The 26,048-nt window shown below is 58.2% G+C and overlaps 1 protein-coding gene across 1 annotated transcript in view; it reads left to right on the top strand.

Annotated features, from left to right (window-relative positions):
• ARHGEF10 (Rho guanine nucleotide exchange factor 10) overlaps nucleotides 1-26,048 on the top strand; it is a 115,325-nt gene that overhangs the window by 86,138 nt on the left and 3,139 nt on the right. Inside the window, 10 exon segments of the mRNA XM_079142911.1 lie at nucleotides 285-355; nucleotides 357-401; nucleotides 805-932; nucleotides 1,090-1,190; nucleotides 2,306-2,427; nucleotides 3,778-3,864; nucleotides 5,292-5,515; nucleotides 6,083-6,240; nucleotides 10,363-10,505; nucleotides 19,965-20,139. Of these exon segments, the coding sequence (XP_078999037.1) occupies nucleotides 285-355; nucleotides 357-401; nucleotides 805-932; nucleotides 1,090-1,190; nucleotides 2,306-2,427; nucleotides 3,778-3,864; nucleotides 5,292-5,515; nucleotides 6,083-6,240; nucleotides 10,363-10,505; nucleotides 19,965-20,139 (1,254 nt within the window).

Genomic DNA, 26,048 nt, shown 5'->3' on the forward strand with positions numbered 1-26,048 from the left:
ATCTGCTGGCAGTGGTGTGGCATGATTTCCACCGGGGGCTGGGCGAGGGGTGGCTGGTGGGGGCGCTTTATGCCATTCCCGGCAGCTTTTCTACATGTACAAAATATTTGAAAATAAAAATTTGAAAGGGATTTTAAAAAACTACTAAATTCTTGAACTTACCCACTTTTTAAAATTTCAAGATCAACGTCCAACTTAACAGAGATGACTAGAATCTGTTTTCTTTACCCAGAAGGGCAGCGAGAAGCTGTTAGGCCGAGCCTCTCTCCTTGCTTGCCTTGTAGACAAAGTGTACATGGGGCCAGGACAGCTGTATCAAGATCTGCAGAACCTCCTGCACGACCTGAACGTGGTGGGGCCAGATCGCCCAGCTGATCGGAAACCTCAAGGGGAGCTATCAGGTGCAGGCGGGGCAGGGGTGGAACCCGCTGCCGCCTGTGCGTGGGGTCCCCAGGCTGCACCCTGGGGTGGGAGCCTCCTCTGGCAGAGCTGACCTGACTCTGCCTTTCCCCATGGGGGGCCCCGTGCCGCTCTTCCCTGTGCCGAGCACTGGGGTCAGGTCTGCCCAGAGGGACCTCGCCCTCCGCCCCGCCCTCCGCCCTCCGCCCCGCCCTCCGCCCCGCCCTCCGCCCTCCGCCCCGCCCTCCGCCCTCCGCCCTCCGCCCGCCCCGCCCCGCCCCTCCGCCCTCCGCCCCGCCCCCTGTCAGTGCTTCGGCTTCCTGCATCTTCCTTGTTGCGACTGTTTTCCTCCTCCTGAGTATTTTCTCAACACTTTTAAAATGTGCTTCTGGGTTTCCTCTGCAGAACCTAAACCAGTCAGTAGCCCACGATTGGACATCAGGTTTACAAAGACTGATTTTGAAGAAAGAAGATGAAATCAGAGCTGCCGACCGCTGCAGAATCCAGCTGCAGCTCCCGGCGAAGCAGGACAAGTGAGTGGCTCCAGCAGAGCCTTCCTGACCAGGCCGGGTGGGGCGCGGACTCTGTGATGGGCGCGTGTCCCCGCCGGAGACTGCTGAACCGCGGGTGCGTGGCGTGGCCGCCGGGGCGGAGCGTGCTCCGCAGAGTGCGCGTCTGTGGTTTCTCCAGGTCTGGGCGACCCACCTTCTTCACAGCTGTGTTCAACACGTTTACGCCAGCCATCAAAGAGTCCTGGGTCAACAACCTGCAGATGGCCAAGCTCGCGCTCGGTACGCTGTGTCTCCAGGAAGGGGCGTGTCCCGTCGGTCCTCCGCTGCGGCACTTTCTCCGCCGAAATCCTGGCCTCTGAGCATAAACCCAGAATGAGAAGAAACTTGGTGATAGATCCCCCATTAGCCTGGGGAGCCAGTTCAGATGGAAACTTTAACCCAAGTGATCTTTAAGAAGTGTGAGATAATTTAGGGCTTGTGGGGGAGAGGCCATGGCTGCCATTGGAACGGACTCCCGTTGCTGGGGCTCTTGGGCACAGGGTGGCCCGGTCTGTGGCTGTGGTTGGTTGGAGCGCAGCCGGTGTGGGCGGGTCTCGGGGGCAGGCACTGTCTCTGCACTCCTGCCTGCCTGCTGCCCTTGCTGAGACGCAGGAGGTCCTGTGGGCCTGCCGTGCCCCGTGTGGCTTCGTGATAGTCTCTTGTTGCTCTGTCCCTTTGGCCGTGTGTGCCGCTCACACACAGATCTGAGGTTGAGACACGGGGGTGTGGAACTTGTGTGAGTCCTCCTTCAGGGGCGGACGTCTGAACTGCCCTGGGATGAAGCAGGGGAACAGGCGGGTGGGTGCTCTCCCTGGGGAGCTGGTGGGCGGCAGGAAAGGGGCCTCCTGAGCTGACAGTGCTCCACCCAGGGCGAGCCATCCGCTTCCTTTGTCCAAGGGTAGCCGTGTGCTGAGTCGGGCTCACAGCGACTCTGCACCCAGGAAATGGCCCACTCAGGAGAGTAAGCAGACGTGAAAATAAGCTCCCTTTCTTCTCTAAGATTCCTTCTTCAAAGCCAGGACAGAGGCTTGGCTCAAACATGTCTTCCTGGTATTGCACATCCTCACCCGTAGGGTCCACACGGCGGGCGCAAAGTTCCCGCCACGTCCTGGTGTGAGAGCAGCCGTCTTGGTGGCTTTGGAACATGAAGGAAGCAGACCGAGGGGCAGAGTGCAGGGCGTGCAGCGAGCATGGCTGGTGCCTCTCACTCTGGGGCGGGGCCTGTGTGCGCCACGCACGCTTGAGGGGAAGTGGACAGCCGCCGGCTGCACTCGGCTCAGGCTCCTGAGCAGTGGGACACGGGCGTCCCTGGTGCAGCTCTGGGGCCGAGCGCCGCTGTCTTGAATGTGATGCAGAGGAGGAGAACCACCTGGGCTGGTTCTGCGTGGACGACGAGGGCAGTCACACCAAGAAGGAGACGCACCCGCTCCTCGTGGGACACATGCCGGTGACGGTGGCCAGGCAGCCGGAGTTCCAGGTGAGTGCCCTGGGGTGCACCCGGCTCCCGGGCGAGGGCTGTGAGCTGCCTCCTTCCGCCCCAGCCGCCACTGCCGCTTCTCCAGAGGACGAGCCAGAGATGTCTGGGCCTGATGACCAGGCCCAGCTGTTGACTGCGTGTGGCCCTGCGGGTCCCTGGAGTGGGCAGGCCGCTGCAGGGCACCCGGGCACTGTGGCCGGGCACACACTCAACTGCCTGCACACTGCCGACCACCATGCCGGCTTGGCACCTAGCGAGACCCTGGGGCCCCTGGGTCCCAGTGCCCTGGGCTCAGGCAGGTGGACTCCCAGCCCGTGGCTCCTGACCTGCCTTTCCTCAAGGAGGCTGCCATTTCTCATTGCTGGTCTCCGGCCATGCTTGGCCTGAACAGGGCTTCTCAGTCTCTCCAGTCCTTGGCACACGTGCCCCTGAGGAGGCGGGGTGGACAGGCCACTTGAGACCACTGGCCTCCATGCTGCTCCACCCAGAGGTGGAGTGCTCTGAGCCCATTGTAAACGGTGAACCCAAGGTGACGCAGGCCTGGGTGTGCAGGGTTCCTCACCAGGGACCCAGCCGAGCAGCACGAGAGAGGTTTGGAGAGCAAACACATCTGCACCACGCCTGGCAGGCTTGGTTCCTCTCCCCTGCCTGACGATACAGCATGGAAGTCTCCACAGGGTGTGTTAGTGCGTCCCTGCTGCAACCAGAGCCCTGGAGAGAAACCTGAGGGGGGAAGCGTTTGTTCTGGCTCAGCATCAAGGGCCAGTCCGTGGTTGGCTGAGGCCCACGTCTGGCAGGAGGGCGTGTCAGACAGAAGCAACTCAGGACATGGCAACAAGGCAGAGAGCTCTCCCACCAGGGTCAAAACAGAAGCCCCGAGGCAGGCCCCCGGACCACCTCTGCGCCACGGCCCACCTGCCTGCAGTGCCGCCCCACCACCCGGGGGGATCAGTGCACCACGGTTTAGGCTTCCCCACCCTCCCTCACTCTGAAGGCTCCTGCGTTGTCACGTGAGCCTCTGGGGACACCTCACATGTATACCATGACACATGGGGGCCACATCATGTCAGTGTCCAGGTGACCGGGAGCTGATCTCAAGCATGGGAGGGCAGGTGGGTGGGCGTCTGCCTGTGGGTGGAGGGAGCACCCGTCTCCCTGGACCAGGAGCCTTGCTCTGCCCGTCTCTCCTCCTTCCTGTCTCCCTGGACCAGGAGCCTTGCTCTGCCTGTCTGTGGCCCTTCCTGGCTCAGTCTCCGACAGGCAGAGAATCTGAACCCAGGGCTGGGTGTTAGAAAGTAATCACAAGCTGAATCCCGCGTGGTGAGTGCTTGATTTGATCTGATTTTTTAGATCGAGTGTGCTGCTTATAATCCTGAGCCTGACCTAAACACAGAGAGTCAGCCAGATCCATTTCCCACGGCGCGTGGCTTCCTGTGGGTAAGGATCTTTGCTTGTAGATCAAGTCCACCCTGAATGGAGGCGCTCAGTCGTGTGGAGTTCAGATTTGAGCATCTCAGAAGAATGTCAGTCCCAGCATGTCCCAGGTGATGTCCACAGACACAAAGCCTTTTCTGAAGGGAGCTGATGACTTTGGGGAAAGATGTGAAATTCTTAGGAATTAAAATGTTTATTTCTGCTTTTTTCCATATAAAACTTTTACCAGATTAAATTCTAACCAAAGGCAACTGATTTAGCTAATGTGAGAGTCATTTTAGTATTCCTTGGTTGTTGGTGGTTAGATCGCAAGGACTCTCCCCTTTACCCAGACATTGCTGACTTTTTAGCTGGAAACTCACAGTGGAAATTAGTTTGTTCTGAATGGAACACAGCATCTGAAACGCTGCTGCACCTGCAGTAGACCTTCCTGGCGTGTGCAAACCAGAGAAAATTCCTCAGGTGCAGGGTCCGAGGTCCACCCTCAGCCTGGCTCTTCCCTGAAGGACTCTGGTCCAAGTTAACATCTCGCTTGCTGCAGACAAAGCTCCTGCTGGGTGGTGTGCCTCGCGGTGCCAGCAACCTGGCCAGCTGGCATTTTACGTGTGGCAGCTTTGCGGAAGGGCGAGGCTTCGTTCCCTTGGGGATGCAGATTTTAAGAGAGAGAGCTGTTTTCCGTCCACAGGGACCTGTGCTGGCTGGTGGTTTTCTCCTCTTCCGTCTACACCCCACTCTCCAGGGCCAGCACAGGGACTGGGCAGTTGGTCTTCCTTTCCCTGACAGGACAAAGGAGGGTGTGTATATGTAACGTGGAATAAGGCTGTCTAAGAAATGCTCAAAATCGGTGGAAAAGAAAAAGAATCTGTTAGCCAGGGTCAGCCTGGCTCCCTTGGACTGACCCGTGGCAGGAATCAGCCCTGTTCCATGTAAACAAGCTAAACTTAAGTTGCAGTTGGGAGACCAAGTCTGTCACAGGCTCTCAGGGCAGGACTGGCACCGTAGCAGGTGCAGAGTGTGGTTCTCAGAGGGCCGCCTTCACGTGGCACTTCAGAGGAATGACCCGCTCTGAGATACATTCTTTTTGCTTCTCCAGACTTGTTTTCTTAGCTGAGGGATGTGAAACTGTAGTGTTGACTTATTTAAGGTTGATATGAATCTGCTTTTCGGGATGTGTGAGTAGGTCTTTGCGTTGTGTAGTGAGGGGTGTGTGAATTTTAATGCATGTCTTTTTAAAATCAGAGTTACGCCCTTGTCATTGAGATCTTCACAAACCTAACTAAGTACGTTGGAAGGAGAAGGGGCCCTGGGGCGGGCCCTTCAGACGCAGGCGGCCCCTCCCGAGTGATTCCATCCTCACAGGAAGCCTGCCTTTCCTGGATCCCGGGGCCTCCATGTGCCCCTCATTCTCTCCTCTTAACTCCCTGGTTCAGATTGGAAGTTGCAGCAGCCAAATGGGTCAGATCGCCATTGTCTCGTTCCAAAACTCCAACCCCAAAGTCATCGAGTGCTTCAACGTGGACTCCCGCATCCTGTGTATGGTGTACGTCCCTGCTGAGGAGCCGCAGCGGGAGCCCAGTGCCGCCGTGGACCCCGAGGCCCCGGCCACCAGCACGTCGGCCGTGCCCACCATCTGCGTGGGCACCGAGGAGGGGAGGTAGAGGCCACGTGGGGTGGCGGTGTTGGCGCGGCCATCCCAGCACCCTGGGGCCTTCCTGGGAACAGGTGTGGGCGTCAGTGCCGGGCAGCACGTGGGAGAGACAAGATATGGGGAGGCTTTAGGGTCCCGCCCTCAAGTTCCAGTGAATCAGGTGCGGGAATTATCCTGGGAGACCCCCCAAAGGGGAATGGCAGTTTCCCCAGGGGACAGTACCTCCACTGCTCGTCCCTGAGGCCTGCGTTCTTACTGATGCTCTGAAAGCACATCGCGTTTCATGTTCTGGAATAAGACAGAGAGTTCGGTGTTATCATCATGTTGGACATTGACATCCTTTAACAGAAAGTCAAAACGATTTTCCTGATATGAAGGTCCAAACCATAAAGAACTCATTATTTTTATGGCCCAGAATTTTATTTAAGATACAAGTAAGGAGCCAGAGCGCTGCAGCCCTGTTGGACATGCAGCCCATCTCGGCAGGAAGGCTGGGAAGGGGCGCACTGGTGTTGGTGGCCGCCCGCCTCTCAGTGGGCAGTGTGCTAATGAACTCCTGTTTTCCTCTTAAAGCATTTCCATCTATAAAAGCAGCCAAGGCGCCAAGAAAGTGAGGCTTCAGCACTTCTTCACTCCTGAGAAGTCCACTGTCCTGAGCCTGGCCTGCTCACCACAGGGCCTGTACGCTGGCCTGGTCAATGGCTCAGTGGCCAGCTACACCAAGGCTGCAGGTACTTCTCACGCTCGCCGTGCCTGGGGTCACTGGGTCTCACCCACCCGTGGAGCCTGCCACCTCTGGTCCCAGGCCCCCGCAGCGTTCTCCTTCCCAGAGGCCTCCTGGACCCGTGGGCCCCACGCTGCCCAGCGCTCACTCCTGGAGCCCCGTGCTCCTGTCTCCTGCAACCACCTGCCCACGGCACTGAGGCCCGTGACTTGTCTGCCCGGCCCCGGGCCCCTTAGCCTCTCAAGCCATGTAGGGTCATCCAGCTTCCTCCCGCCCCGGCAGGGTCCTTCCGGCCTCTGAGGTTCTTGGGCCTCCTGAGTACATCAGCCTCTCCACCCTTGCCTGTCCCACTTCTACACTACGGCCCCTAACTCACACCACTGCCCGTGGGCTGGCCTCATACCCTGGGCTCCCATGTCCAGTGCCCTTTGCCGTAGCACCCGCACCCTGAGCAATTCCAAATAGAACGTCGGGTTTCCCTCCAGCCAACACCGCTCCCTACCTCAGGAGGAGGCCGTCCTGCAGCCAGGTCTGCGTGCCCTCCCAGAGTCCCTCCTGTCCCGTGGCCCATCCACCAGAACTGCAGCCAGCCCCCATGTCACTCCCTGCTCCAGGTGGCCTCGGCAGCCACAGGTTCCCGTTCACCTCCGGTCACCTCTGTCCTCACCTTGCTCTCCTACAGTTGTTCTCCCAGCATTCGCTAGTGATCTTTAGGACTGTCGTTAGGTCTTTACCCTCTCCTGCTTAAAACTGTCCAGGGGACGTTTGCTGGAATACAGTCCAGTTCCTGCCCTGGCCCATGAGCCCTCCTCCCCCGTGAGCCCACCCACCCTAGCCTGCTCAGTCTGTCCCTCCTGGAGGCCTGCAGCAGCTTCTGCCCAGGCACAGTGCTGTCTTGCCTTGACCTCCGACCTTCCCCTTTGTTTCCATGGCCCCAGGGGCTCCATCAGGCCCTTACCCCACCAGCGCATGATCCCTGGGAGGGTGGCGCTTGCTTCTCCACCCCAGGTGGGGCGGTGGAGCTCTGCCTGGGCCTGGCTCCCTGCAGGCCTCTGGACTCTCCCTGGGCCCTGCTGGTCCCTGGTGGCCTGTGTGGGGCCTTGCCTCCTCTCTGTCCCCAGCAGCTGCCCCAGGCCTCCCCGGCCTTCCCTGGCTGCGCTTACCCCCTGAGACAGCTCTCTGAGCAGGACCTGTGCCCTCAGTGCTGGCCACTTCCCCCTCTGCTCCTGCCCCGCCTGCCTCGCAACCCAGGCCCTCTCCCGCTGCCATCTTTGCACGCCAGTGCGCACCACAACCAGCAGGACCCCACCTGCACACTCTCCTTTCTGCCTGTTCCTGCTGGTGTGCCCTGTGGCCTTATCCAGGTTGGATTTAGTGTCCTGATTCTGGGTGGCAGGTTTCAGCAGTGTCCCAGCTATCTCCCTCCTTGTCAGGTGGTGTCTGGGGAGGAAAGCATTTCACATTTCAAGCTTCTCAGGAAACATGGGAACTCTCCAGGGATTGAGCTCAGTGAGCCCATTTCTTCCATTGCTGTGAATTTAGTGGAGCTTTTTAATTCTTAGTGCATTTTGTCTGAGTTGGGTTTCCATCATTCGTGTCTCCAAAGTTCATGAAGCCGTGCACTTGGACACACTTGCATTTTAAGGGTCCTCTTCCAGGGTGTGCTGGTGCCCCATTTATCCCTTGCATTTTTCGGGTTTCTACTTTCTGGCTTCTTTGAGGAATGTGTGTCTGCAGGGATCTCACAGGAGCTGGAGGTTCTGATTTCTGTTGGTCTTTTCATGCTTCTCCATCTGTGATCCCGTTTTCCTTCGCGGGCATTGGGCATCATGCTTGGCCCTTTCTCTGGCCACTTGGTGGGCGTTGTGCTTTGCGTGCTACTCCAGAGGTAGTCACTTTAGGACACACCTGGTCCCTGTGCACGCAGGCCAGCCCCTGTTCTGCTGTATGGTGTGTGCCCCACATGTGCTGGCGTGGTCTGTCGTGGCAACCCAGGAGATCAGCCAGGTGTGTCTGTGTGTGTCCTGCTCAGAGAGCCCTGGCAGCGGGCAGCATGTCATGGCATGAGGTGGCTGAGTTCTCCCTGGTGGAGGACTCAGCTGGCCGAAGGCCTGCACCTTTCTAGGGCAGGAGGCAGTTTCTTCTGAGCCTCTCACTGTTGCCTTGGGCTTCGTAAAGGACTTAGAAATCTGAATTTTGTAGGAAATGTCCAGATTAAGTGTTGGTTCAGCATATCATGGTTTGTGCATGGAACTGACTGTGGCATGGGTCACCTGAGAGCCCTGGCCTGGGACACAAATGCAGGGGGAGCTGTCGCCAGAGGCAGCCCTGTGGGCCCAGATTCACGTTGCACGTGGCCCCACCTGGAGACGAGCCTATGGTGTCTAGAAAGAGCACCTTAGGTGCTCAGAAAGCAATTGAGTTGTGGAAGCTGATCCTCAACTAAGGGGTAATGTCTGGAGTAGAGTATCCCATCAGCGGCCCTTGAGCCCTGTTTCAAAGGTGGCATGCTCTCGGGGGTCAGTGTGGTACCATCCTGGACACTGGTGGGCAGAAGCCACCATGCCCTTAGGAGCATGGGAATGTCAGAGAAAACCTCCGCTCATCTGAACCATCATAAGTAGAGACTGCAGTACTTTATAGACAGAAAGTGCCAGATGAGTAGGCCTGTGCATGTGCACTGTGTGTTAGTGGGCGTGCACACATACAGGTGTGTGAAAGTGCATGTGCATGTGTGAGGGGGAAGGCATGTGTGTGCATGTGTTAGTGGGCATGCACACGTGTATGCATACATGTGTATGCAAGTGTACATGTGTATGTGTGAATGTAAAGCCATGTGTGTTAGTGGGTATGTGCATGTGCATGCACACGTGTGTGCAAGTGCATTGTGCATGTGTGAGTGTGAAGGCATGTGTGTTCACATGTTGGTGGGTGTGTACATGGGCATGCATGCATGTGTGTGCACCTGTGTTCATGTGTGTGCATGCCTGTGTTTCTGTTCAGACACATAATTACACACAGGACCTGGTGCAGATACTAAATGAAAGGCAGGCCAGTATCCTTTGAGGCTGTGAGTGTCCTACGACATCATTCAGCCACTTGGCAGCATGAAAGTCCCACAAAAGTCTCCGCTCCGGTTTCCTGGTAGTGACCACACAGTCCAGCTTCAGCTGTTCAGAGTAGGAATAGCTGTATTCAGGTATATTCAGAAATCCAGTGCTTCTGATGCAGGACACAGAGGCAGAGCCAAGACCAGTTCTCCCTGAGCAAAGTTGCTTATTGGATTTGGAGGTCGAAGGCAATGAGGCACTGATAAGTTTAGTTGCATTTAATTAAGCACCGTGACTTAATTAATGGATAGATTGAGAATTGAAGAATTAATTTTAATTATTGACAGGATAATTACATGAGTCACTTTAAAATTTGAATTAAATCTTGCTTTAAGTAATTTTTATTGATATTCAAGTTATTGACTCATACTTCATATAAAGGGTGATAGACCTCATTGTAGATCTTTGAAAATATTTTCAAGCCAAAATATGTTCCCTGAGCATCAGGACAGGGAGCAGCATCAGAAGAGAGGAATGCCTTTCCCTTCAGTTTGGAATGTTTCTCACATTCAGTGAAGATACAGTCTCTCCTCAAGATACCACGTATGTCAAGCAGGTAATGGGAAGCTCTGAACGGCAGCCCGGTTACTTTGAATGCAGTTCCTTCCGGCGATGATCTCGCCGTCCCATGCATCGGCGTTGAGGGACCTCCTGTGTGCTGCCGCCATGCTGAGCTTTTTACACTTTGTCTTGCCTGCGATTCTCCAGCCTTCAGGCTAGTGGAAACTTTGTCCCCACCTCATGGATAAGGCATCTGAGATTCGGGCGGAGTGCTCCGTTTGTTTGGGACACACGCTGGGTGGTGACAGGCCCCGCCTGGACCCTGGTCTGTCATCCCCACGCAGACTTCCTGATGGCGTTAATTGTTAGGACCCTGGGCACAGCTAGAATTAAGCATAAGCATCAAAACTGCTATGTATATTTTGTCTGTTATTTAAAGTGATCTGTGATCCTGTTGCTTTGTCCGTGTGCATGGTTACCTGAACTCAAATAAATTAAAAGAAGTATTTTCTCTTAAGATGGATCCTGGAATTCAGAACCTCAGAGAGTGATAAGACTGGGCGTCCTGCCGGTTAGAAGCCTCCTGCTGACGGAAGACAGCCTGTGGGCAGCTTCCGGGGGTGAGGTTTTCATCATCAGCACCGAGACTCATGCTGCGGAGGTGAGTCTTTGCAGGCGGCGTGGTTGGGAAGGTGTTTCAGAAACAGCCCAGTGACTGCGTGGGCAGAGCACAAGCAGCCCTTTCTTCCTGTGTCCAGAGAGGCTTCCTTCTAGATTCTTGCTTAAAAAGACAGATTATAGGAGCTGGGGTTGTAGCTCGGTGGTTGAGTACTTGCCTAGCATGTGTGAGACCCTGGGTTCAATCTTTAGCACCACATAAAAATAAATAAAATAAAGGTATTGTGTACATCTACAACAAAAGACATTTGAAAAAAAAAAAGATTACCTAAAACATTTAAGTAATCACTTAAGCAATTGCTCACTGTTTACCTGCCAAGTAACAGAAATAGTGCTTTAAAAGTATGTTCACTTTAAACATACAGAGTTCTCAAGGATGAATGGAAATCAACACGTGGCTGGGGGGTCACGTCACGTGGTGGGGCCACGGATCTTCCCTGAAGAACCAGCCCATCCTTTCCCTCCAGACTCTCCAGCAGGTGGGAGCTTCACACTCAGACTCTCAGCGTGAAATCACAAAAAGCACTAGAATGTTTTCCTGGCCTTGCAATGGGGAAGGCCTCTCCCAGGAGGCCAGGAGGCCAGAACTTCAATAGTAGGGAAGAAACATAGATCAGAGTCTTAGTGAGGTGGGACACCAGAGGCTGGACACCCGAGGAATCTTCAGGAAGCAGGTATGGACGGCAGGTCCAGAGGGGCTGGCTCCTCTGGACGCGAGTCCAGACGCTCTCTGAGCTCTGTGCCCGTGTGTGTGGAGCAGGAGGGGCTCGGGTTTCGTGCAGGAGCCGTCTACGTGGAAGCGGTCTTTTCCTCAGAGTCCTCAGAAAGCGCCTCTTGTTTCATTTCTTAGAACAGTCAGCGCTCCACCACCAAACTTACCTTTTGCAGGCAGAGCAGAGCCACAGGAGATAGGGTGTCTCACCGCACTGAGCCCCCTGCAGAGACATTGTGTTAACGAGCCGTCGGCGAGGCTCTCTGGAGAAGCTTCGTTAAGATGCCCTGTCGGGGGGGGGGGGGGGCTACTGCATTACAACTTTTTCACGTTGATATTGTACCTGTGTAGCATCAAAACTTCTGTTAGAAATTGGGAAAATGTTTCCTGTATAGAGAGCCAAGAACTCAAGTTCTTAATATACAGAGAATTCTTACTAAACCTTGAGAGAGACCCCCAACCCCGGGGAGAACGTGGAAAGACTTGAAAAGGGCGCTGACAGCAGCAGCAGTACGGACCAGCCTTGCTGGGACCCACAGCCGTCCACAAGTGGCCGCAGAGCAACCTCGGCTCCCAGCAGGTCAAGCCCCGCTCCTAAGCTAGATCGCCACCTCCCAGCCGGGCGCGGCCTCTGAACCCACCCGGCCCTGTGCCCCTTGTGCCATTGCGCTTTCTCTGGGTCTGGACGCAGGTGTGGTGGTGCACTGGGACTTGCACCCTGCGGAGGAGTCTCCCTGCCCTAAACATCCTGCGGGCTCCACTGTCGTCCCTCCTCGCTGCCTCCTGGCAGCCACTGGTCTCAGGTACCGTGTTTCAAATGGACAAAGGAAGGACTCTGGGTGTTGTCCAGTTGGCCAGTGTGCAGGCATAGGCCTGTCCAGTCCCGCAGAGGGAAGAGGGCTCAGCGCAGCTTCCCTGGGACAGTGGCAGCCTCCTCCTGGCCGTCCCTGCTAGAGCCCAGGGTGAATCCTGCAAGTGCAGCCCAAAACGTGAGCAGCGTTGTTGGAAAGCCTCGTGGTCGCAGCAGGTCCTGGTTAAACGCGCTGGGCTGTGCAGGACCTGGAGGCTGCTTGGAGGCGGCTGAGCGGTCTGTCACCATCCTCTTGGCACTGCTGAGCTGGCCCGCCTAGGTGTCCCATTCCATGCAGGCTGAGTACAGCCTGCAAGTGTGCACACATTTCTCAGTTCTTCACGTCACACACCCTTTTACTGCAGAGATGCTGTGCTGGCTCTCCCGCTCCTTCGTGGCCCCCTCTCGCCCCTACGCGTCCCTAAGTAAAGCTGGCCAGGGGCACGTGTTTTTCATCCATTACAGTGAATCTCCTCATGATTAAAACTTCCTTTAATCCTCACAAAAGGTAATAGAAAGTCTATCCAGGGCTGGGGTGGAGTCTACTGGTGGCTCAGCCAGTAGAGTCTCCTACCATGTGGGAGGCACTGGGTTGGATCCTCAGCACCACATAAAAATAAATGAAACGTGTCCTGCTACAGCTAAAAGAAGGTCTATCCAGTGGGGTGAGGATCCAGTTTCACCTCTGAGGACATGGTCAAGTGACTGTAAATAGCTGGAAATTTAGAAACAGCTCGGGTCATCTTCGGCCTCTAAAAACGTTACCCAGACCTTCCCTGGGGAGTGAATCAGTTCCCCAGGGTGGGGACCTCAGCCCCCTCTGCCGGAAGTTCAGGAGGCACATCCGTGAAGCCTTGTATTTCAGGATAAGCCTTGGTGGCCTGTTCTGTAGTCACCGGGGGCAAGTGCAAACTTTGGTGCTGGTGATGGAACGCAGGCCCTGGCACGTGCTGAGCACACGCGCTCCTGCCAGGCTCCGCTGAGGGTGGCACAGAGCTTGATGGTTGCTGGCAGAAGCACGTTCCTCAGACAGGCCTGGACACCGTCTGGACAGGAGAGGACTCTGGTGCGGCAGGGGACCAGACCTAGATCCACCAGGTTCCAGCTCGGGATCCTGGACACGCAGCCCGGCCTCTGCCATTGGGCCACCACAGCATTCCTGTTTTCCTGGTTAGTATCTTTGGTGCTGTGGCTTGTCAGTGTCCCGAGCCTGCTGGGCAGCAGCTGGCCACTGTCAGGGAACGTGGCAGCAGGAGCACCCAAGCCGTTTCCTCCCACAGTCTCACGGTGGGTGCTGACACTGTCCCACCCACCTGGCGCTCCTGTTCCCTGGACCCTACCATGCGAGACCTGCACTTAGACTTGGGACGTGGTCACGGGGCACCTGTCAGTGATGTTGTCTTGGTGGTCACGTCCCTGGAAGGCCAGGGAGTGCTGACTGCATGCTGCAGGTTGGCCCTGCCGAGCCACTCAGCTGGCCTCTGCAGGGCAGGTGACTGTCCCTTCTCAGGTTGTTTGGGGGCAAAGGGTGTGTCAGACTGCCCAGCAGAGAGCCCCAGCGGCGGTTGTGCTTCCTACAGAACGCGCTCTTTTTGGAGTAAGCATGCGAGGGCCAGGAACGTCTTGGTGGTGGTTGATCGTCCAAGGGAAGTGTTGGTGGTAACGCTCTGCACGCCCTTTTCCTTTCTGTTGGAAGGCTGTGCCAGAGAGCTTGAAGGATGGTTTCCGCAGCCTTCCCCATGAGGCCTCCTGCATCCCGCATGCTGGGTGACAGCAGCCTCTTGTCGCTTCCCCTGCCCCGGAGCTGCACGCTGGCGGTCGCGGGTCTCCCAAGGCGGTGCAGTGGCGCTCCCTGGGCCTTTCTTAGCGCAGAGTGCCTGAGCCCCTTCAGAGAGCAGCACAGCTCTGCTCTCTCCTGAGGACACGGTTTCCCCGCTGTTCCTGTTCAGTGGGGAAGCGGCTCAGGCCTGCCCATCAGCATGTGGGATGCAGAGCGTGTAGTTCCGGAGCCCACGCCCCACAGCCTGGGAGACGGGTCCCTGCACCTGCCTCCCATGGGGTGTCAGGCCCACACAGGAAAGCGAGTCTGGGGCTGAATTCGCGTGTAACAGACGCGCAATCTCACCGCCTGTTTGGGGTCGTGGGGGTCATGATCTTTGCCCTTTCCCAAGCATATGCAGCTTTCTGCTTGGCTTGAATTTTGGAGTCTTGGGGTCTGAAACCAGTGTGACATGGAGGAGACGACCCGCTTCAGTTGGCTGCACGGGGTTGTTTGCAGGGCCAGGGTGACCGGGAACCACGACTGTGTCTGCTTGGATCAGAGCTGCTGCGCCTCGCTCCTGATTTCTGTGATACACAGTGCTCTACAGTCAGGCAGGCGGCGGAAGGAGAAGGAAAAGGTTCCCGCCCCACCAGAGGGGAAGTGGGAAAAGTGGGCAGCTGGGTGAGGGTCAGCCAGACACTACAGCCGGCGAGTTCACCTCTCATGGGATGGAACCCTGTTGCTGGGGAAGAGACACGCTCAGGCACAGCCCAGCACCACACATGGGACCCCAACTATCCAGCCCGTCCAGCTGGCTTCCCTCAGCACAGTTCCAAGGTGGAAGGAGGCCACGATGCCCAGCATTCTTGCTTTTGAACAGGAAACCGAGTCTCAGAGATTGTGGGGCCTGGCTGCCTGCTGTCCAGCTGAAAACCGTTCTTAGGTGCGGGTGAGTAAGCCCGCTGCCCCCCTGTCCACCAAGACTACTCCAGAGCACTGCCACAACCTGCCTGCTCCGGTCAGGACTGGCTACATGATGGGCAAGGCCCACTTTCCTCACTCAAGGGCTTCAGGACGGTGGCAGTGAGCATCCAGGACCCAGCACAGTCCTGTCAGCAGGAACGGAATTCACCAGGAGGCCCAGGGAAGAGCAGGGGACAGGGGAGCATGTCAGGGTGAGCCAAATGGACAGGGCAGGCAGGAGACACAGTGAGGGGCACCAGAGCGTTCATGTGGGACCACAGAGGTCACCTCAGCCTGCAGGTGTTCAGAGGACCTGGGAAGAGTCCTGCAGAGCTCCTGTCCAGGAGTGAGACCCCTGAGGAGTCAGAGGACCTGGGAAGAGTCCTACAGAGCTCCTGTCCAGGAGCGAGTGAGACCCCTGAGGAGTCAGAGGACCTGGGAAGAGTCCTGCAGAGCTCCTGTCCAGGAGTGAGACTCCTGAGGTGTCAGAGGATCTGGGAAGAGTCCTGCAGAGCTCCTGTCCAGGAGCGAGTGAGACCCCTGAGGAGTCAGAGGACCTGGGAAGAGTCCTACAGAGCTCCTGACCAGGAGTGAGACTCCTGAGGAGTCAGAGGACCTGGGAAGAGTCCTGCAGAGCTCCTGTCCAGGAGCGAGTGAGACCCCTGAGGAGTCAGAGGACCTGGGAAGAGTCCTGCAGAGCTCCTGACCAGGAGTGAGACTCCTGAGGAGTCAGAGGACCTGGGAAGAGTCCTACAGAGCTCCTGTCCAGGAGCGAGTGAGACCCCTGAGGAGTCAGAGGACCTGGGAAGAGTCCTGCAGAGCTCCTGTCCAGGAGCGAGTGAGACCCCTGAGGAGTCAGAGGACCTGGGAAGAGTCCTACAGAGCTCCTGACCAGGAGTGAGACTCCTGAGGAGTCAGAGGACCTGGGAAGAGTCCTGCAGAGCTCCTGTCCAGGAGCGAGTGAGACCCCTGAGGAGTCAGAGGACCTGGGAAGAGTCCTGCAGAGCTCCTGACCAGGAGTGAGGGAGACCCCTGAGGAGTCAGAGGACCTGGGAAGAGTCCTACAGAGCTCCTGACCAGGAGTGAGACCCCTGAGGTGTCAGAGGACCTGGGAAGAGTCCTGCAGAGCTCCTGTCCAGGAGCGAGTGAGACCCCTGAGGAGTCAGAGGACCTGGGAAGAGTCCTGCAGGGCTCCTGTCCAGGAGTGAGACCCCTGAGGTGTCAGAGGACCTGGGAAGAGTCCTGCAGAGCTCCTGACCAGGAGTGAGGGAGACCCCTGAGGAGTCAGAGGACCTGGGAAGAGTCCTGCAGAGCTCCTGACCAGGAGTGAGACCCCTGAAGAGTCAGAGGACCTGGGAAGAGTCCTGCAGAGCTCCTGTCCAGGAGTGAGACCCCTGAGGAGTCAGAGGACCTGGGAAGAGTCCTGCAGAGCTCCTGTCCAGGAGTGAGACCCCTGAGGAGTCAGAGGACCTGGGAAGAGTCCTGCAGGGCTCCTGTCCAGGAGTGAGACCCCTGAGGTGTCATAGGACCTGGGAAGAGTCCTGCAGGGCTCCTGTCCAGGAGTGAGACCCCTGAGGTGTCATAGGACCTGGGAAGAGTCCTGCAGAGCTCCTGTCCAGGAGTGAGACTCCTGAGGTGTCAGAGGACCTGGGAAGAGTCCTGCAGAGCTCCTGTCCAGGAGTGAGGGAGATCCCTGAGGAGTCAGAGGACCTGGGAAGAGTCCTGCAGAGCTCCTGTCCAGGAGTGAGGGAGACTCCTGAGGGACTGGGCCTCCAACACTGCCATGGATTCTCATGTGCCCCCAGGGCCAAGTAGTTTGGCTGTGGTCTTTCCCCTGCCCCTCTCTGGACCGGGTGAAGACCGTGTTGGAGCCCGCTGTGCCATGATACTGAACGATCACATCCCTTCTCAGGGTCCGAGCTTTCCAACCCGCAGGGGCGTCACAGGCTACACTGCTCTCCTGGATTGTTGTTCACCGAGTTCTTGTGGGTCCCCTGTAGTCCCGTCTTAGTATCCTGTGACCCTCCAGTCCCAAGCAGCCTTTTTATGGGGATGTGAGAGGCCACTGGAATGCAGAGCACAGGCCGGGAGCAGACGGGAATGCTGAGTCTAGGGTTAGCCCAGGGGCTCTGCAGCAATGTCAGGGGAGGGTCTGGCAGTTCTAGAGTGTCAGCCTTTGTGCCAACATGGGGCATGGTTGTCCTGGGCAGGAGGACAGGTTGTCCTGCAGCCCAGACGTGGAGAATCCAGGGCATTTTGCTGTGTGGATTTTCATGGATGAGGCCTGTGATGGGATCCTCTGGTTTCACAGGAAGCAGAAAGGTCAGTCCCTGTGACTTTGGACCCAGTCATGGCTTCTTAGATAGGACTCCTAGCCAGGTGCAGTGGTCATGCCTATAACCCAACAGCTCAGGAGTCTGAGGAGGAGGATTACAAGTTCAAAGCCAGCCGTGGCAAGTTAGCAAGGCCCTAAGCAATTTAGACCATGTTCAAAATAAAAAATGAAAAGTGATTCAGATGTACTCAGTGGTAGAGCACCCCTGGGCTCAGTCTCCAGTACTGGAAAGAAAGAAAGAGGTGGCGGAGAGGGGGAGGGAGAGAGAGAGAAAGAAAAGAAAGATAGTACTGGGGATACAGTCCAGTGGTAAAGCACCTGCCGTTCACACAAATCACAAGCAACTAAGTCAGTGGGAAAAAATAGATAAATTGAATTTGACTAAAATTAAAACTGGGCTTCAAGAGACACAAGACAGCAGAGTGAGATAACCTGCAACTCGTGATTTGAGGGCTGGATGTCCAGTGTCTATCGCAGACTCTAACAACAGGACGATGGCAACCCAGTGCAACAGTGGGCGAAGGACCTGGGCCGGAGCTCTGCAGCGAAGACAGCCAGTGGGCAAGAAGTCACTGGGAAAGGCCAGTCAGACACAGCGCGACCTGCAGGCCCTGGAGGGCTGGGGAGCAGTCGCAGGATGCGTGTCGCTGGCAGGAGTGTGCAACGGGGCCAGTGGGGAACTAGGGTCGTTGCTCAGAAGGGAGACAGATGCCCGCCAGGACCTCCTGACACAGGTGCAGCCTCCAGAGACGTTATGTTCACACACAGAGTCCTGCACCCCTGGTCCAGCGGCCTGGTTTGTTAGTGTGTGAATTCAGTGTGGCTGCCGTGCAGGATGCAGGACAGGCTAAACGTGGGCTCTGCCAGCCAGAGGGGAAGGTTCTGACCCCTGCAGCAAGGCTGAGCCTGGAGGAGGTGTCCAGGAAAGAGGGCCGTCACAAAGCCACATGCCTGCAGTCCATCCGCATGAGAAGCCCAGAGCAGGCACAAGTACGGAGGTAGGGGCTGGGGCGCAGCTGGGACAGCGCGGAGCCTGGGTCACCCCGGGAAGGGTTGGGTGCCTGGTGTGTGACTCCTTCAGAAGGACTTCTTAGGGCTGGGCAGGGTTGGAGGTCCCAGGGGCCTGGAGCAGAGGGCAGGGCAGGGGTCAAGGAGAGGATGAGGTGGGAGGCCATTGTGGGGGAGACAGGTGTTTGAAGAAACCTGATGACAGCAGAGGACAGGGCTGAGGGGACACCACGGCTCCCAGGACTCCTGACTCTGAAGGAGGAGGACAGGGCTGAGGAGTCACTGTCCCCTGTTTCCAGTCCCCTTTTCTTTTACTGTAGGGACAGTCCCAAGGCAGGTGGCGTTGGCAGAGCAGGGTCTGGGCACAGGGCAGAGCAGGACAGCTGGGCACCTGAGCCACACCTCTGCCCCTGGGCTGCGTGTCTGTCCTGCTCTGTGTGCCGTGTTGCTGGTGGCCTGACTGCGGTTCATGGTGGCCGCTGCAAGGCAACTAGGTTCCATGTGCACCGCCTGATTCCACTCGGGCCCCTTTGCGGGCCGTTGCCTTCACCAGTGTTGAGATCCACCGACTTCGCCGTGGTTGCAGGTGAAGTTCCTGCCTCCTGGGAGCGGCGTCAGAGTTGGCAACAGTGCGGGCAGTTTGGAAACAGGCCCTTGAGGAACAGCAGCACTCCTGTTCTGCTCCAGGACAGAGCAGAGGCCCTCGTTACGGGTGCCCGCCCTGCACTGCCCAGGCTCCCCGTCCCTCCCCTGGGCACTGGGGTGCAGCCCTGATGGTAGACGTGCAGTCTGTCCCGGCACACTGCTGTGGCCAGCCCCTCGCGGTCCTGCCTGCAGACGCCTGGCCCCAGCCCCTGGGTGCCTGTTTCCCGGAGGTTGGGCCGCGCCGCGCCGGCTCTGGGGCTCTGCAGCTGAGCTCACCTCTCCCCATGAAATCTTCCTTTGGAAGGGGATCTAGCTAAACTCGAAGCCAGCGCTAGGTGCTGGGCAGCATGTGGCTCTGGCGGAGTCTGACCCAGCTGGGCCCTCTGCACTGGACAGGCAGGCTCGGTGCTCCAGCGCGTGGGGCTGGGTCTTACCCCATTCTCCTAGGACACACGTAAGGCCTCCTGCCCCTGGACATTGAAGTTACATTTTTCAGTTTCAGGATCGTGCAGGATCTCAGTTTGCTGAGAGGTCGAGGCCGAGTAGGCGCTGGGCTACATGTGGGTGCTGAGCGGCCTCGCCCCGCCTCTCCAGGCCTGGCTGGGCAGCGACGGCCCCGCAGCTGCCAGCAGCCAGCCCTGCACAGTGGTGTGCCTAGGGTGTCTGCAGACGGACTCCCTGGTGCCGCAGGTGTCTGCTATCTGCCCAGGACACATGGCCACAGGCTGGGGGATGCCTGTGCCAAGGCCAAGGGTTGGCCCCCTGCTGTGTGCCTGCACTCGTTCCCCATCCTCTCCCTCCTCCCATCACCTGCCAGGGCAGCGTCCCCTTGAGGACACACCAGTGGCCAGGCCCCCAGCGGGTGCGCCTTGGCTCACTGCTTTTAAAGTCCACTCCCTGATGGCAACAGGATAATGGGAGTATCAAGGGAGTTCTGTGGGCACTTGGTCTGCCCAGGGCCAAGAACAGCTCTCCTGTGGTGTGTCCCCCCGTGGGAAGGCCCGTGGTCCTGGAGCGCGGCCTTGTTCCAGGTCACTGAGGGCTCCAGCTGGACCCTGCAGTCCATGCTCAGCAGGTCTTACCGTGTGACCTCAGAGACCGTGACTGGTGCCGTCAGCTCCAGCTACCCCATGACACCTCTGCCTGGCCCTCTTTTGACCCCCGCAGAGCCAGCTGGAGGCTCATCAGGAGGAAGGAATGGTCATCTCCCACATGGCCGTGGCCGGTGTGGGGATCTGGGTCGCCTTCACCTCGGGGTCCACCCTCCGTCTCTTCCACACGGAAACCCTGAAGCATCTACAGGACGTGAACATCGCTGCCGCCGTGCACAGCATGCTGCCAGGTGAGCATGGCAGGAGGCCCCCAGCTCCTCCGTGTGATCCTCGGGCAGAAGCAGGCGGCCGTGGGGCTCCTCAGCGCCAGCGGCCCTGAGGGCACCAGGCCCTGAGGACAGGAGCACAGAAAGGAAGAGCTCCAGCTGCTGGAGGGGCCAGAGAGCCTGGGCAGCGTCCAGCTGGTGTCCCCAGGCATGGGGCGGGAGGATTGGTGGAGAGCGGGGAGGGCGCCACTGGCCTGGACTCGAGTGCACAGCCATGCGGGCGCTCAGCCCGTGGGCGAGGCATGTAGCTACCATCCTGAACATGTGCCTGTGTGTGAGCACGTGTCCTGTGAGCTTGTAGCCTGTGTGTGGCATGTCACCTGTGTGTAGTGTGTAGACTGTGTGTGGTGTGTAGCCTGTGTGTCGCATGTAGCCAGTATGTGGCGTGTTGCCTGCATGTGGCGTGCAGCTAGTGTGAGTGTGTAGCCTGTGTATGTGAGCATGTAGCCTGTATGTGGCGTGTCGCCCGTGTGTGGTGTGCAGCTAGTGTGAGTGCATGCCTGTGGGCCAACGGCCCGTCTGTAGTCGTCTGTGCGAGCTGCAGCCTGTGTGGACAGATGGCGTGACCACCTGAAGAGCTCCAGGTGGAGCCCTGGGCGTCAGGGCCGTGGGTGGCCAGGTGGCCATGTGGGCCGCGGAGGGTTGGCTGGAGGAAGCCCTGGCAGAGGGGTTGAGCCAGGAGGCGGAGCTGCAGGGACGCCTCTCCCAGGTGCCTGCCTGGCGGTGAGGGCGGATGAGACGGGACGGGAGTGGCAGCGCGGGGGAAGCCAGAAAGGACGGTGTGGGAGTCGATTCCAGCGCGGAAGAGCAGTGACACTGGGCAAGACGGGGTCCCACGCCGGGTGCCCGCTCGCTGGCCTCCCGTGCTTAGCGGGTTTTGCTCTGTGCCTCAGGCTCTGAGAAACTGGTGTGGGCCTTCCCTCCTAGGAGCGAGTTAGAGCGATCGGGTCAGGAGCGGATCCCACGGGGCCAGGTGCCTGGCAGTGTGCCTCTGCGTGCTGGGCGTGGGGGCCCGCGCTGTGCGCCTGCTGGAGGTGCTGGCGTGTTGTGGGGTGTGCTGGGGGTAGGGGCGGAGCCACTGAGCCTCTCCACCCTCGCCAGCTGCTGGGAGGAACGTGCCGAAGACCCCCAGGTGTCTGACCAGGGATGTGGGCTCTCTGGTTCTGTGGGTCCACTCACAGGTGCCCTGTGTCTGGTGCTGGGAGATCCCACGTCCTGGCTCCTCCATGTGCACACCCAGGGCAGAGGTGGAGTGGGCTCGGGGTCCCACGCGGGACATGCTCATACCCCTCTGACCCCAGTCCCCTCCTGGCCTCCCGCCTGGTGCATCGCCTTCACACGTGCCATTTATGGTGCCCTGGAAGATCGGTGACCTAAGCTCAAGGCCCAGAGGGGGCGAGGCTGACCTTCCGCGGGAGGAAGGGGCGGCGGGCACAGAGGGGGCGAGGCTAACCTTCTGCGGGAGGAAGGGGCGGCGGGCACAGACGCAGAGAGCCTTGGTGTCCCTGGGGATGCAGGCCTGGGGCGCCATGAAGGCCCTCCTTCCTTGGGGTGGCTGCCAATCATCATCTCACTTTCATTCGGTGAGATAAACAGACTCACCTGACACACATGCAGGCTGGAGGAGCAGAGCGCTTGGCCTCTGGCCCCAAGAGCAGCAGACACTGTGGGGCTGTGGACGCATTGGCCGTGGGCCCCTGCTGTTGGGCAGAGACCAGGTCAGATGCCCTTTGCCAGCACACGGCTCATCCCGCCCCGCGCCCCACGCTCCAGGCTCCGTTCGTGTGGGCAGGTGACAGGTGTGTGACAAAGGGCCTCCAGACCCCGGGTCCTGACCCAGCGCCCTGCAGCCTCCCGCACAAGCAGCCATGGTTGCCTTGGCCCCAGAAGCCTGAGAGCCAGCCGCCAAAATGCTTCTGGCTGTGGCCAGCGGGGCCTGCTCAGCCTTGGTGCCCAGCTCTCAGCTGCCCTAGTCAGAAGGACAGAGGAGAGGGAGGCCCGGCCGGCGTGGGTGCAGTGTGTCCTGCTGGATCACCTGTGGCGCAGCCTGTGCACGGGCTGAGGGCTCTGGAGGTGTCCTGTAGCAGAGGAGGGTGGCCGCCCTCCAGCTCTGGGCAGAGTGCACAGGCAGCCCGCAGGGCAGGGCTCCTGTCCCGGGCCAGTGCTGCTCCAGGCAAACCTCAGGTGTGCCATCGTGTGCCATGCAGTCACACTTCTTTCCCCTGGTGTTTCTGACCCGTCCGTCGTCGGTGTCCTGTTTTGGGCTTTTCAAAGTTCCGGCCTCTCCTATAGAACCCAGCCCGCAGGGCTACCAGGCCTCAGGGCCTGGATGCGTTGCTCAGCCTGCCCCGCTCAGCTCCCTCCGTCCCCGGGGCCTGGGAGCAGTGTCCTGGGTGTCTCCGACTGTCACGGGTCTTGATCGTCCCTGTGCAGGTGCTCAGGTCTCCCAGGCATGGCCGTGCCGTCTATGCCAGCACTGCCAAGCGTGGCTGGGCCTGGGTTGGCGAGTGCTCACCTGCCCCAGCGTTCCCCCCCCAGGCCGCACTCGGGGCTCCTGCAGCCTGGCAGCTGGGGAGGTGGGTGGTCTAGGGCAGATGCCCCCGAGTGCCTCCATCCGGTGCTTAGGTGGCATCCTCAGAGGGTCTCGTGATCTGGAGGACACGAAGGCCAGCGTCAGGGCCTGTGCCCTGTGTCGGAGCGTGTGCGTCATCGCATCCGTGTTTCAACGCTTGGCTGGCGCGTGTCTGCCCTGCAGTAGGAACAGTGCGCGTGGAGGATCCTTGAGTGCCTTTCTGTGCTGTCGGAGGGACAGACGTCAAGGCGGCCATCCAGATGAAGACAGGCAACCCACAAAAGCAGAATTTGAAGCAAAAGAAAAAGCGGTACCACAGCCCGCGCGTCCTTCACAGGCTGACAGTGCGAACAGTGTCCGCCCGTCCTTGAGATCGCAGCAGGCTTGGCTGGGAGCAGGGGCTCTGGACCTGGCAAGCTGGGTCTTCGCCTGCTCTGGAATTCCGTTCTGGACCCATTTAGCTGGCCCCTCCAGGACTCCCCCACCACACACCCCGTCTCGCAGTCAACAGATGAGGGAGACACATTTCGGCACTGAGGTGTGTGTTTGTCGGAGCGATCACGGGACACCTGTGAGAAAGGAGGGCAGCGGGCAGTGTGACTTAGGGCGCTGGGCCTCTCCAGGCCGGAGTCCTTCGCACCAGACGCAGGTGCTCCTGCCTTGTCCAACCCACACAGAGCAGCACGCGTGACAGGAAGTCGTGGGTCACGTGCAGCCCTTCCATCCCCACCGAGCACGTCGCCTCCAGAAGTGACGTGACCAAATAAAAGGGCCAGAATTCCCATTTAAAATAAATCGCACGGCACTTCAAAGGAAGCTGAGTCGCTCGGACGGACCCCAGGTGACTGATGCGGGGGACACGGGGACAGCTGGGCTGCAGTCCTGGCGGCTCTGCAGGGCCCGGGGCCAAGCCTCCTGGCCTCCAGCGAGCAGTGTTGGTGCGCGGAGTTAAGAGGGGTCGGGTCGCAGGCTGCCCTGAAAGCGGAGGGCGCAGTCATTCCCTGGACCGGTTTTCTACCTAGGTTCTCGGTGCTTTCAAACCAGTTAGGAAAAAGAATCCCGGTTTCACCTGCGCGGCCTCGTGTTTGACTAACGCGGAGCTCTGGCCGTGCTCCGCGGAGCCCTCTGGGCCCGTGGCTGCCCCCTCCTGGCAGCCTGTGGCTCCCTCCCAGACCGCCTGTCCCCGGTCCACCGGGGCCTCCCTCGCCAGACGCCGCGCTGGCCTGGGTGCTCTGCCCGAGAGTCCCACTGCTGAGGAGCCTCTCCTCAGAGGCTGGCAGCGTTCCCAGATGGCAGGCCAAACCCGCAGACGTGACCAGCGTCGGTCGCCCTGAACGTGCCACGCCCAGCAGGCGGGAAGGAGTTGGGAGAGAAGGGAAGACTCTTCCTAAGCAGTAGCGTCCACCCTTCGCGTCGTTGGACAGTGCTTCTTCCTAACGTTGCGAGGACTTGTTTGAAATTCCGATTGTTCAGAGGGGACTTTTGAAAGCCCTGTTAGTTGTCTTTGAAGTTGTTTATAGAATAAAAGTATTTCAGGTATTTCTTTAAAAGCCCCAACCCAACACTTTAAAATTATAATTCACTGTGGAGGAAATTTAATTCAGAATTCCTCTTTGTAGAAAAACTTAAAGAAATTCAGTTTCCCAAACCAAAGTACTTTAGACTCTCAGATTAAGACAGTCATAAAACAGTGGCTGTCTTCATTCGCATAGTTCACACTCACAGGCAGGTCCTGCTGGGCCTGGGCCCTCTGCACAAGCCTGGCCCCGGGACGGGGTGGGCACCACGGAGTCTGCCAATCCAGGACTGCTGGAGGAAACCCCTCCTGAGCACCTCTTCCTCCCCCTTCCCTGGGGCACCCCGGGCAGCCATTGCTCCAGTGCTGGGACCGGTCAGTGAACCAGGAGGCTTCCAGGGGAAAGCAGCTTCTCCGCCCCGCACACCAGGCTTGTGGAGAAGGCTGCTTCATGGAACCAACACAAAAGTACAGAGCAGCGATCGGTCCCGGGGAACCTTCCAGAGCAGCCGCCAGCCCTTCGCCATTGCCCCGGGGAGGGACCGGCCTCCGATCTTCACCGAGCGGGCCCTATGCAGACATTTGTTTCTGTCTCATCAGGTGATCACACTCAGTGCTTAGAACACTTTCCACAGGTCTGACTGATGCTCCGAGAGATGCAGCCATGTTGACTCAGGGCTCCCAGCTGGTGGACTGGCTTGAGGGGCGATGGAGCAGCCGGGCATCAGGGCTGTGGACCCCGCCAAGCTCCAGCCCCAACCGCTCAGTGTTCCTCAGGAGCTGTCTTTTTTTTTTTTTAATTTGTTCTTTCTAGATACACATTTTAGTAAGGTGTGTTTTGACATATCCTACATACATGGATGTGAGTTAATCAGGATCCCGTTCTTGTGGTTGTCCATGATGTGGAGTTTCACTGGTCGTGTACTCAAACATGAATGTAGCAAAGTTACATCCACTTCATTCTGCTGTCTTCCTGTTCCCTCTCCCTCCCTCCCCTTAATTCCCCTTTGTCTAGTCCAGTGAACTTCTATTTTGCCACCTCCTCATGATGAGTTAGTATCCTCATGTCAGAGAATATTTGGCCTTTGGTTTTTTTGGGTTGGCTTATTTCACTTAGCTTGATATTCTCTGGTTCTATCCATTTACCAGCAAATGCCATAATTTCATTCTTTATGGCTGAATAATATTCCATTTTTTATATGCCACATTTTCTTCATCCATTCATCTGTTGAAGGGTACCTAGGTTGGTTTCATAAACCAAATTCATTGGCTTTTTGAAACAAACAAAAATCTGTTTTCAGATGAAACCAAGCGTGTGTGGTTTTGAGCCTGTTTCTGTCTTCATTTCTGCAGTTGCCTAGACATTTCATGGAATGACCTCTGCCCGTCTACCTTGGCCTGGAATCAGATCTTTTGTTTTTCACGCTCCTTAAGATGAATGTTGGTCAGTGCAGAGCTACTGGGAACAGTGCAGGTCTACAGAAAAGGGGTCGGGAGGTGGCAGGTGGTCCCCATGGGTTCTCTCGGAAGTTGGCTTGTGCCGTTGGCCTGTCCGTGGGGAGCGCTGGGCTCCCCTGCTCCTGCTACGAGCCGCGAGCCCCCCCCCCAGTGGTAGAGTGGCATCGTCCTCGAGAATGGAGGTCCACGCGAGCACGTGGAGCGCCGTGGCCGCTCCCTCTGCTCCCGTCCAGGCTGGCCAGACCCTGGCTGCACCGACGGGCTTCCCAGCCTTCCTGACCCCGGGTCCGAGAGGTGTGCCCTCGCGGTCAGGGCACGGCTCTTCCG

The sequence above is a fragment of the Sciurus vulgaris genome (genome assembly GCF_902686455.1).
Source record: "Sciurus vulgaris genome assembly, chromosome: 5".
Taxonomy (NCBI): domain Eukaryota; kingdom Metazoa; phylum Chordata; class Mammalia; order Rodentia; family Sciuridae; genus Sciurus; species Sciurus vulgaris.